The following is a 12,342-nucleotide window of genomic DNA, read 5'->3' on the forward strand; positions in this document are numbered from 1 at the left end:
GGGGTGGCCGGGAGTGGCCACTGCCTCCAGTCTGGGCAACAGAGTGAGACTCCAACTCAAAAAAAAAAAAAAAAAAATTTGGGGCCAGACACAGTATGCTCACCCCTACAATCCCAGAGCTTTGGGAGACCAAGAGAGGAGGATCACTTGAGGCCAGGAGTTTGCGACCAGCCTGGGTAACATAGTGAGACTCTGTCCATACAAAAAAAATTTTAAAGTTAGTTGGGCTTGGTGGTCGATGCCTGTCGTCCCAGCTACCCAGGAGGCTGGGGCGGGACGATCACTGGAGCTCCCAAGAGGTCAAGGCCACAGTGAGCCATGATGGCGCCGCTGCACTCCAGCCTGGGCAACAAAGCAAGTCTCTGTCTCAAATAAATAAATTAATTAAATAAACATTTTGAACTACCAGTCTAGCTAGAAACCGAACTCCAAAATAGCGTGGTGAACCCTGAAGTTGGGAAGAGGCCGTGGCTGTGGAACCCCAGGGGAACAGTGGCTTGCCTCGTGGGAGGAGGTCCAGGAGGTGAGGAGGCCGAGAAGGAAAGGGGGCGGGGTACGGAAGCCTGAATCCTGATCCCGTGGGGAGAGTCTCCCGCAACCTGCTCTGAGCCTCCCACTGGGATCCATGGCATGTGCAGACACAGGCTACTTGCTTTGAGATCCCCATTTATTTGGAAAGAGGCGGAGGGGGAGGGAAGAGGCAGCGGGGCTGTGAGTCACGCAGGCCCCGAGAGCGGCTGCTGGGAGGAGGAGGGAGCGCACAATGACTTCCTGCCTTTCTCTGGGCCCTTCCACAACAACACACACTCCAGCACACACATGGCCTCCGTCCATCCGAGATGGCCCTGTCCCCGCTCGTGGGAAAGGAATTGGCGAGGAGCACCCCGGGCTATTTCGGGAAGCTTCTGGGAACACGTGTTTCCTGTGAGGACTTCTCCTGCCCTCAGCTCTGGTCCTCGGGGGAGAAGCGGTGTTGTCCATGGTGGAGGGGCAGAGGGGGCTAGTCCGGGATCTCAGGGAAGAGGAGGGGGCATTTGCCCCTAGGAGGTACCGAGGTATCCTCTGTACGGCACCCGTGCCACCCCCACAACGGGAAATGGAAGCCGGGGCTCAAGTTGGACCCAACTTGATCAAGGTCACCTGCTAGGAAGTGGTACATGTGGGACCTGAAGCAGGTACGACCGCAGAGCCTGAGCGTGGGACCCTGCTGCCAGCCGAAAGCAAAAGATATCCATATCCAGCCGGGCTCGGTGGCTCAGCCTGTAATCCCGCACCTTTGGGAGGCTGAGGTGAGTGGATTGGTGAGCCCGTGGGTTCGAGACCCGCCTGGGCAACTTGGCGAGACCTCATCTCTACAATAAATCAAAAATGAGCCGGGCATGGTAGCGTGCGCCTGTAGTTCCAGCTACTTGGAAGGCTGAGGCAGAAGGATCGCCAGAGCCCAGCAGGTCAAGGCCGCGGTGGCTGGGAGCGGCCACTGCACTCCAGTCTGGGTGACAGAGTGAGACTCCAACTCAAAAAAAAAAAAAGATATCCTGGGATCCACCTCTCCCTGCGTCCCTCTGGCCAACTCCCCGCCTGACTCTCATGGCTGGCTGTCCCCTGAGAGGGACTATGGCCTCCGTCAGCAGGTCGAAAGCCCAGCCGAGCAGCTTCCAGAGGCTCGAGAGAATGTTCACGCACAGGCCCGAAGCCCAGGTCATCCCCTCCATGCGGTTCCCAAAACCTCCCGGCCCCCGGGCCTGTTCCTGCCATGACCTCGGACCCTGCACAAGCTGGGCTGTGCGACCTGCTGCTATTTTTAGAGGCACAAAAGGCTAAGAGGATAATGTCGTCTCCCTCCTGGGACGGAAGGAGGTGTCCGTGCCAAGGCTATGCCGGGAAGGGTCCCAGCGCTGGGTCTGGGAAGGAGAAGCGCTCTCCAGGGACCGCCCCACAAAGGCCAAGCCCAGAGCCAGCAGGAGGTAAGCGGCACTTCTGCCAGGCCAGACTGCAAGGCTGAGAGTCCACTGTGTGGGGAGGGGGGCATGGGAAGAGACATCCTGGAGAGGGACACCGCCCCTCACTGGTTGTGTGACCCCAGGCAAGCCGGGGAACCTCCCACTCAGCCTCCGTTTCCCTGAACGACCTCCACGATCTCTGCACTCCAGACCCTGATGGAGCACAGGAGTCCTAGTCTGTCTCTTATGGCTGTGAGACCAAGGGCAAGTCTCTGCCCTTCACTGCACCTGTTTCCACCTGTCTGATGAGGCATGACCTACCCTGCAAAGCTCTCACAAGAACTGGCTCGAAGTGCTCCCGTACAGAGCCGGCACCCAGTCAGCCCTCAATACCTGGCAGTCTCTGCGATAATCACAACTATTTCCCCACTCAGGAAAAAGACGCAGGAAGTGGAGGGAGCCGAGGGTGGGTGCCCAGAATTGCTGGCTGCCGGCCTGGGTCTGCCCTTCCCTTCCCTTCCCAAGAATCCTCTCTCCCAGAAAGAAAGAGCAAAGACAGGAACACCGGGAAGGCAGAGCAGAGGGCGTGGTGGGAGGTTGGAGGGGCAGGTGCACGGGACCGGGCGGGGCGGAGTCCGACTCACTCGTTGGTCATCTGCACCACCTTCTCGATGGCTGTGTAGCCGGCCGCCATGAAGTGCTCCGTGTACTGCTGCATCTTGATGGACTCCAGCCACTCGGACACCGTGCGGAAGGGCACCCCCTCGGAGCCACTGGTGCTGGGTAGCCGGATGGACACCCTACCACAGGAACCACTGCTGATGAGGGGCTGTGGCACCCAGCCCACCCCAGGCCCCGAGGCTGTTGCTCCCTAACCTGGGCAATCCGTTTGGATGCCCTGCGCCTCTGTTTCCTCATCTGGGCAACGGGGACGTCAAGTCGAGGTTACAGTGAGACAGCCTGGCACACTGGGGGCACTCAGTGTCTATGACGACTGCTGCCTGCCACTCCTACTAACAAGACACTACCGGTAACCACCAAGTCATGAGACACCACGGGCAGAGGTTCAGGATCCTGGGGCTGGCCACTTGCCAGCTGTGTAAAATACGTAACAGGCTTGTCTTCGTTTCCTCATCTACAAAGAGGGAATCATTGTAGGACCCATCCCATAGGTTTGGCTTTGTTTTATTTTGAGTCAGGATCTCATTCTGTTGACCAGGCTGGAGTGCAGTGGCACAATCATGGCTCGCTGCAGCCTCGACCCCCTGGGCTCAAGCAATCTTTCTATCTCAGCCTCCCAAGTAGCTGGGACTACCATGCCCGGCTAATTCTTTCCATTTTTTTTGTGGAGATGAGGTCTCACTATGTTGTCTAGGCTGGTCTCAAACTCCTGGGCTCAAGCAATCCTCCCACCTCAGCCCCCCTAAGTATTGGGATTACAGGCGTGAGCCACTGCACCCGGCCCCGTAGGTTATTTAAATAAGCTACAACACATTAATAAGCATGTGAGCCAGGTGTGGTAGTTCACATCTGTGATCTCAGCACTTTGGGAGGTGAAGGAGAGAGGATTGCCTGAGCTCAGGATTTTGAGACCAACCTGAGCAACGTGGCGAGACCTCGCCTCTACAATAAATAAAAAAATTAGCGGGCGTGGTAGCGCGTGCCTGTAGTTCCAGTTACTTGGAAGGCTGAGGCAGAAGGATCGCCTGAGCCCAGCAGGTCAAGGCTGCAGTGGCCATGAGTGTACCACTGCACTCCAGTCTGAGTGACAGAGTGAGACAACTCAAAAAATAAATAAATAAAAATAAAAATAAAATAAGCGTGTGCCTGGCACAGAGGTCGGCTGCTTCCATCAGCATTCCCAGAGCCACCCTGTCCAGTCTAAGCTCAGCCCGCGTATCCCCTCTGAGCCCCTCCGCCCCCACTTCCCCTGCTGGTCACTCTATCAGTGTGCCTTGGGAGTCTGCGGGAGGGAAGCTGGGTGGTTGTGGAACCTACCGGGGGTCGAAGTCAGCCAGGGTCTTGAGGGAGTCGGGGGCGCGGATGAGCTTGTCCAGGATGCTGACGATGTCGGCGAATTTGGGACGGCGGGCGCGCTCCTGTTGCCAGCACTGCATCATGAGCTGGTAGATGGCAGAGGGGCAGTCCATGGGCGTGGGCAGCCGGAAGCCGTCATTGATAGCTTTCATCACCTGGAGGGAATGCCACGGTCAGGGGCGCCACAGCAGGAGGCCACGGAGACCTCCTGCAGCGAGGCCTGCTGGGAGGTCCCTGGCCTTGGAGGCAGGTGGGGGACAGAGTGGAAAGAGACAGACGAGAGGAGCCTTTCTTGACAGTCAGCCTTCAGAGCTACCGAGAGACGAGTGCCCAGGGGCTGTCCCCAGAGCTCCAGGGAGGAAGGGACTCCGGACCAGCTCCCTCCCAGGGCACTCAGATGGCACCACATTGTGTGCTCCCACCCAGCCTTCCCCCCGTCTCCCTCCCCACTCCTTCCCTTTACCCAGCTACCCTACCATGCCCTTGGCCCTTGACCTCACAGAGACATGACCTCCTCCGGGAAGCCTCCCAGGCCACCAGGCTGAGTGAGGCACCAGACACACAGACACGCACGCACACACTGACACACACACACACACCCCCCACTCCTCGTTTCCTTGTCTCTGCACTCTCGGGACTTAAGCAGGGACCAGGGCCTGGAACCCAGCACGAGGCCGGGCTCGCGGCAGTCCCTCTCTAAACATTTACTGACCGAACCACAGACTGGTCTGGACCAAATGAAGAGTAAACTCAAAGCTGGGGCTTGGGAATGCGTCCAGGGTCCCGGCAGGCCTGGGGAGGGCAGGGGACTCACTTCGTGGTTCGACAGCTCCCAGTAGGGCCGCTCGCCGTACGTCATCACCTCCCACATGACGATGCCATAGCTCCACACGTCGCTGGCCGAGGTGAACTTGCGGTAGGAAATGGCCTCCGGCGCCGTCCAGCGGATGGGGATCTTGCCGCCCTGCAGGGGACCCGGGGCCCAGTCACCGCCGTCCCCCCCCAGCGGGTCCCAGTCTCACCACAGCCAGGCCTCAGAGCCCCTCCTCACACTCCTACAGGCCTACTCACCTCCTGAAGCCCATGCCCAGGTGTGCACAGGCCCTGGGCAGGGTGAAGGCTGCTTCCTCCCTGACCCTCCCCCCGCCGCATGACGGCCCCTCCCGCACTCACACTGGTGGTGTAGGTAGCCTCGGGGTCATCCTCCAGCACACGGGACAGCCCAAAGTCAGACACCTTGCAGACCAGGTTGCTGTTGACGAGGATGTTGCGGGCGGCCAGGTCGCGGTGAACATAGTTCATGTTGGCCAAATACTTCATGCCGGCCGCGATGCCCCTGAGCATGCCCACCAGCTGCAGCACGCTGAACTCGCCGTCCTTCTCCTGCCGGGGCACAGTGCTCAGCCGCCAGCCAGCCCCGAGCCCCCCGGGGTGCCCCAGGCACGGGCACTGCATCCCTGCCCGCATGGCCCACATCCTTACCCGGAGAAACTTGTCCAGGGCCCCGTTCTCCATGAATTCCGTGATGATCATCATGGGCTTATCTGGAGAGGGAGGGGCACAGGTGAGAGGTAGGTGGGCACAGGGGCCAGGGGGGTGTGGGCACAGACACGGAGGAAGCCCTGGCCGGTGGCCCCTGTGGGCAGCACCCGCCCCCCGTCCCTCTGCGGGCCAGGGCCCTGAGGGCCTTCCAGGCCTCACATTTGGAGACGACGCCCTCCAGGCGGATGATGTTGTGATGGCTGAACTGGCCCATGATGCTGGCCTCGCTGAGGAAGTCCACGCGCTGCTTCTCCGTGTAGCCGGCCTTCAGTGTCTTGATGGCCACCGGCACCTCCTTCTTCCCTGAGGATGCTTTCAGTGTGCCCCTGTACACCTCCCCAAACTCTCCTGTGGCAGGTAAGGTGAGGGGCGCCCCAGTCAGCCCCGGTGCAGGGGTGGGGGCTCCCGACTCGTACCGCCCCGCCCGCTCCTCAGGGCCCCTCGGCCGGGGCACCAACCTCACCAGGTGCGCCCACCTCACCTGCTCCGATCACCTTCTGCCGAGTGACACAGGACGGATGGATCTCGGTGGTGAACTTGAGCACAGCCTGGTTGGGGTCCTCGTAGGTGTGGGGGTCCACATATGTCTTCAGGGGCTTCAATTGTTCTGGAAAGGGAAGCAGGTGGGTCACAGACAGCTCAGGAGGGATCCCAAGCAAAGGCGGAGGTGGTCACATGACCAGGGACCTCAGGAGACTCAGCCCAGGCTGTGGCGCACGAACCGTCTGGCTCGGCACCTTAGAGCTGCCCATGGAAGCCTCTGGGCCCCACCCCCAGTGCCCTGGGAACACGCTGGCTGCCCCTACACCTCTGCCACAGAGCTAGAGAGGCTTCTGGGGACAGTGGGGGCAGGGCTGGGCTGGGAGGGAGGCTGCGTCTCACCTGACTTGGAGAAGTAAACGTCCTCTGGGGACTGGCGGGCACGTTGACTCTTCCTCCTGAAACAACCGCACGGGGAACACAGGGGAGGTCAGCGAGGCCTGTGCTGGTGGCCAGGGAGACTCCTGACCCTGCTCTGACCCTGAGCGGGGTTTGGTGTGCACAGCTCGCTGCTCCCACCCTCGGAGCAGAGCAGGGAGAGTACCTAAGCAACCCAGGACCCACTCCTTGGGATCTACACACCATAATGGCCCCTTAAGTAGCCATAACGAGGACTTTCCTCGTTAGTGCTACCCCACGCTTCCTGCCTGGATGTCCAGAGGAGGTGTGGACACTTTGTGAATAACAAGGGTAGAGATGGCCAGGCTCAGTGGCTCAGCCTGTAATCCCACACTTTGGGAGGCCGAGGCGAGTGAATTGCCTGAGCCTGTGGGTTCAAGACCCGCCTGGGCAACTGGCGAGACCTATCTCTACAATAAATCAAAAATTAGCCGGGTGTGGTAGCACACGCCTGTAGTTCCGGCTACTTGGAAGGCTGAGGAGGAAGGATCGCCGGAGCCCAGCAGGTCGAGGCTGCGGTGGTCGGGAGCATGCCACTGCACTCCAGTTTGGGCGACAGAGTGAGACTCCAACTCAAAAAAAAAAAAAAAACCGAGGGCAGAGATAATGCCCACCGTGTCCCAAGCCCCTACACGCACTCACAGTTCATTCTATCTTCCCACCCTCTGGAGGCAGGAATTAGATTAGGCTAGATTGGGCTAAGATTAGATGACTACCAGCCCACTGCTCAGATAAGGAAAGGGAGGGCTCTGCCCCTGTGTCCCACTTAAGCCCTGCGAAGCCCGGGTGTGGGCTCTGACAAACCTGCGGTAGATGAAAAAGCCGATGCCCGCCAGCACCAGAAGCAAGAACACACAGACGGCCACGCCGCCAATCACCGCCATGTTGCCAGATCCTTCCGGGGCTGTTGGGGGAGACCAGTTAGTGACAAGGGAGCCCCCCTCCCCCAACAAACCTCAGCTACCCCTCTATGTCACCCAAGGCCCACGTTAGGGACCCAAGACCCCTACTACGTGCTGGGTGCTTTTACTCTCGAAGGCTCAAGAGGACATTTATTTCCATTTCACACATGGTCAGTGAGAAGAGGCGTCACAGTAGGTATTCTCAGGCATGTGGGACTCTAAGTGCTGGCTCTTTCTGGGATGCGGATTTGAACTTGGGCCTGCCAACGCCAGAGTCCACATCCCACCTCCTCATAGCCCTCGACTCCTCCCCCTCCCTGGGCTTGGGCCCAGCCCACCCAGGGCTCTCCCAAGGCCCCACTGACCGGGACGGGGGGCATTCTAAGTTCTCTGACCCACGTCCTGCCCCCAGATGTCTCACCGCTCGGCTTCAGGGCCCTGGCCCAGCCCGCCCTGGCCCCCGACTCACACAGCGTCTGGAACTCGTGTATCTTGCTGCCGGCCCCCTGGCCCTCCTGCGTCAGTGCCTGCACCTGGACCAGGTAGATGGTGTCCGGAGCCAGGTCGTCCAGGGTCACGGAGAAGCCCTCGGTGCGGCGCACGTTGTAGCTGTTGGCATCTCCCTGCGGGGACCGGTGAAGGGGCAGACAGTGAGGGCAGGCAGGGCCTAGGCTCAGCCCCCCGGAGACCACCCAGCCAGCCAGGCAGCTCCACCACATGAGCACGCCCGAGGCTCTTCTTACAGGAGGAAACTGAGGCTCTGGAGTGAAGCGACCCACTTGAGCAAATGCATGGCCAGGACTCAACCCAGGCATGTAGTCCCAAAGCCCCTGCCCTGGCCCCTACCCTGACCGCCTCTCCCAAGGATCCAGACAGCATGTCTTCTTCTCTCCTTACAAATCTCAGTCGTGCTACCCTGGGAGAGGGGACTCCCTGGGAGAGCCCAGGCCTCAGTTTCCCCATCTGCAGGAGCGTCCACAGATGGCTGTGTGGTGCGGTGGCATCCGCGTGACTGACCCTGGCCCCCTGGGAGTTACCTTCTTGCGGTAGGTGACCTCGTACTTCCACACGCGGCTCTGCTGCGGTGGGGGTAGGCTCCAGGCCACACTCAGCGACGTGGTGCTGCGGCCCTCCAGCCTCACCTTGGGGGGCTCTGGACGGGACGGTGGGGGAAGGGGTGTGAGGGGCCGCCTGGGCGTAGGCAGCCAGTGGGGGGACAAGCAGAGCCAGAGCCAGTTCCCCCTACAGTCCAGGCTCCGAGATCCCAACCTGGCATCCCAAACATCCAGCTCCAGAGCACAGGGTCCCAGGCCCCCACCACGGGGGCTCGCACATCAGTGAGGGCCTGGGAATTTTTTGAGTCAGGATCTCACTCTGTCACCCAGGCTGGAGTGCAGAGGCACAATCATGGCTCCCTGTAGCCTCGACCTCCTGGACTCAGGTGATCCTTTTGCCTCGGCCTCCCAAGCAGCTGGGACTACAGGCGTGCACCACTACGCCCAGCTAATTTCTGGTTTTTTTTATAGCAATACGGTCTCGCTATGGTGCCCAGGCTGGTCTTGATCTTCTGGACTCAAGCAATCCTCCCACCTCGGCCTCCCAAAGTGCTGGGATTATAGGCGTGAGCCATTATGCCCGGCCTCTCATGATTATTCACAAGTGTACAAATCATAAAAATAAAAGAATAGCTGACTTTTGCTGAACTGTTTGTAGATCAGGCACTGTCCCAAGAGCTTTATCATCCTTTATTTATTTGTTTGGTTTTTTTTGTTTTGTTTTGTTTTTGTTTTGAGTTGGAGTCTCACTCTGTCGCCCAGGCTGGAGTGCAGTGGCACGCTCACGGCTACTGCAGCCTCGACCTGCTGGACTCCGGCGATTCTTCTTATTTTTATATTTATTGTAGAGACAGACGAGATCTCACCAAGTTGCCCAGGCTGGTCTCAAACCCAAGCTCAGGCAATCCTCTTACCTCGGCCCCCCAAAGTTCTGGGATTACAGGCTTGAGCCACCATGCCCGGCCTATCATCCTTTATCAAATTCTCCATGATAATCATACTTAATAGGTGAGAACCAAGGCCCAGAGAAGCTAAGTAATGAGCCCGTGGTCACAGAGCTCAAAAGTGACTCTAGAGACTATAGTTTGACCTGTTGCTCTGCTCTTTCTCTGAACACAGCCAGGCCCTGGGTGGCCGTCCTCTTTCAATGCCACCCAGGCAGGCCCCACAGGACACAGCCGCCACCCCGGGCCTCACCCGTCTGGTTGATGCTGACGCTGGCTGTCCGGAAGCTGCGGCTGGTCACCAGGCCTGAGACGCCATTGCGGGCCTCCACGGTGAAGGTATAGTTCATGTGAGGCTCCAGGTCACTGACCGTCACGCTGGTGCGGGTCAGCATGTGCGGAGGCTCCGAGTAGCGCACGGTGGCCTCACAGGGCCCGCACTCCCCGGACTCGGGCCAGCACTGCTCACAGGTGACACTGTAGGTGATGTCCTCACGGCCTCCACTGTCCTGCGGGGGCGTCCAGCGCAGCTCCACCCTGGCGCCCATGCCCACGGCCGTGAGGTAGGGAGGAGCGGACGGCGGGCCTGCACGGAGGGGAGAGGTCAGGGCTCAGCTGGACCTGGGCAGCCCGCACATGGCACCCTCTGTCACCCCACCCAGGCCCACTGGAGACTCACGTGTGCAGGGCATCGACAGTGGGTCCTTGGGTGCCCGGAAGTAGCCTTCATCACACTCACAGGATGTGGCACCCTCGGGAGATGGCAGTGTGTGTTCAGGGCACTCCAGGCAGGGGCTCTCAGATGCCTCAAACTTAAAGAATCCAGGCGAGCAGGCTGGTGGTGGGCACAGGACAAACAGGGTACAGGGACATCAGTTCGGCCTGCTCCCGCCCCAAGCTACTGTTCTGCCCTTCACTGCCCCCCACCCACAAGTTGACACATCCCCGTGGACCTGTTTTCTCATTGGCTAAGTGTCTTGTGATGGGAAAATGTGTCAAGCACCTAGCGTGCACTGGGCACCCAGGAAGTGCCTCACCCATGAGCTGCAAACTCATGCCCCGAGCCTGGCATTCAGGGCCACATCTCACTTTTCAGAATTCTATCGCACACCTGGCTCAGCACTGGACCGAGCACGCTGCCCACCTGCCTTGTCACCTTTAATCTGTGCAGACCAGCCCATCGGGTCTGCCTGGACAGCTGCGAACTGAGGGGACATCTCAGCTGGGCTTCAGAGGCTGTGTAGGAGTTTACCAGAGCAATGACTGCCTCTTCTTGATCGTGTGTGTATATGTGTGTGTTGACTGACTGTCACCACCGGCCTCAATGCTTCAGGATATCATTCCTGCAGGTGTTCCTCAACCCCAGGACCTGCCTGCCTTCCTGTTCCGGGGCTGGTCGACCAGGAAGCAGGAAAGGCCAGGCCCCCGGCATTTTCTCTGGCTCTGCTTCCAGGGCCGAGTCATGTCTGTGGCTCACAAGGGCAGTCAGGAAGTGGCTCTTCCTCCCCGGTGGCTCGTTCTGTCCTGGCCCGTTCAGCTGGGGGCTCAGGCACCTGACTCTGGGGGCTTCTTCCTCCCACCACCCTATCCTGCCCCTGCCTCAAGCCCCTTCCTGGCCACACAGGCAGGAAGCTGCCCAGACACAGGGGTCACTGTGCAGGGCTGGCCATGGCTCGGGCAGCTGCTGAGGTGGCCAGAGTGGGTTGAGGTCACCCCAGAGACCTCCGCCCACAGCCCTCCAATTACGCCTTCAGCTTATTCTGAGGCGAGGGTCCTGAGACACCGTCAACCTCAGGACACACACTGAGGCTCGAGTCTGTGCCTGGCCCCACACTGGGCATGCATGAGATGAAAGCAAAGCCTCTGAATTCAGGCGGCAGGAGCACCTGACAGGGTCCTCGAAAAAGGGCTGGGAAAAGGGCTACGGACTAGAGAAGGGGAAACAACCTTGGCCAGGGGTCTGAGGAGTCACAGAGCGAACATTTCAGCTGGGGTTTAGGGGCTATGTAGGAGTTCAGCAGGGGAGAGATATGGGGAAAGGGAATTAGGAATGAAAAGACGCATGACCGATACAGCAAGCATGAGGGACTTTGTGAGCACAAAAAAGGGGAGAAGCAGGCAATAAGACAGTCGAGGAAGGCCCTGAGTGCCAGGCTAAGAAGCTGGGACTTTATCCGGGGGCAGTGGAGAGCCATGGAAGGTCTGATGTGGGGGAACTTGTACCGTGAGATCTGCAGTGTCAGGGAAAATTCTCAGGCCAAGGCTGCCTGGAAGAAGACCCAGGGGCAGCCTGGGTTCCAATGGCCTAAGGCCAGGAGAGCCAGTCTCAAGTGTCCTGGCCCAAGCAGGCCTGCTCACCCTTGAGGCTGGGTCCTGGGGTCAAGACCTCTTCGTCCAGTCCCCTGTGTAAGGAGAGGTGGGGAGGGGGGCTGGGAGTCAGGGGGACAAGGCTCAGAGGCCATTCAGCTCTGTAAGGTCCCGGATGGTGACTTCCTATCCATGACTTTGCTCACAGAGTAGGCGACACCCCAACCTCTCCCCACCCTGGCCAGGGGCCACACACACAGCCTCTCCCACCCCCTCGGGTTGCAGGGAGACGGGCTTGTCCAGCCTACGCAGACAGGACCTGCCTCCTACTGTATACAGAGCCTGGAGCCCCAGTGATGGTGATGCTTAATGAGAACCTACTATGTGCAGGGCCCGGGCCGAGCACTCTACGTTCATTTAGTCCTCACAATCTGCATTCCGCTTTGGAGGTGAAGGAACGGCCGCTCAGAGGCAAAGCCACCTGTCCCAGGTCTCTGAGCTTAAGACAGGAAATCAAGACTCAAATGGAGGACGCCTGACTGAGTCTCCCTCCTTTGGCACCTCTGTGCGTAGAAACAGCTCCGTTTGGAAGCCGGGCTCGGTGGCTCAGCCTGTCATCCTGCGCCTTTGGGAGGCTGAGGTGGGTGGATTGCCTGAGCCCGTGGGTTCGAGACCC

The 12,342-nt window shown here is 59.5% G+C and overlaps 1 protein-coding gene across 1 annotated transcript in view; it reads right to left on the reverse strand.

Annotated features, from left to right (window-relative positions):
• EPHA2 (EPH receptor A2) overlaps positions 1–12,342 on the reverse strand; it is a 30,814-nt gene that overhangs the window by 4,199 nt on the left and 14,273 nt on the right. Inside the window, 13 exon segments of the mRNA XM_021717635.1 lie at positions 2,561–2,740; positions 3,939–4,132; positions 4,792–4,941; positions 5,151–5,360; positions 5,460–5,521; positions 5,679–5,867; positions 6,001–6,126; positions 6,402–6,457; positions 7,263–7,362; positions 7,830–7,983; positions 8,398–8,513; positions 9,613–9,945; positions 10,039–10,194. Of these exon segments, the coding sequence (XP_021573310.1) occupies positions 2,561–2,740; positions 3,939–4,132; positions 4,792–4,941; positions 5,151–5,360; positions 5,460–5,521; positions 5,679–5,867; positions 6,001–6,126; positions 6,402–6,457; positions 7,263–7,362; positions 7,830–7,983; positions 8,398–8,513; positions 9,613–9,945; positions 10,039–10,194 (2,026 nt within the window).

The sequence above is a fragment of the Carlito syrichta genome, unplaced genomic scaffold (assembly GCF_000164805.1).
Source record: "Carlito syrichta isolate Samal-C Ts95f unplaced genomic scaffold, Tarsius_syrichta-2.0.1 Scaffold109679, whole genome shotgun sequence".
NCBI classification, from domain to species: domain Eukaryota; kingdom Metazoa; phylum Chordata; class Mammalia; order Primates; family Tarsiidae; genus Carlito; species Carlito syrichta.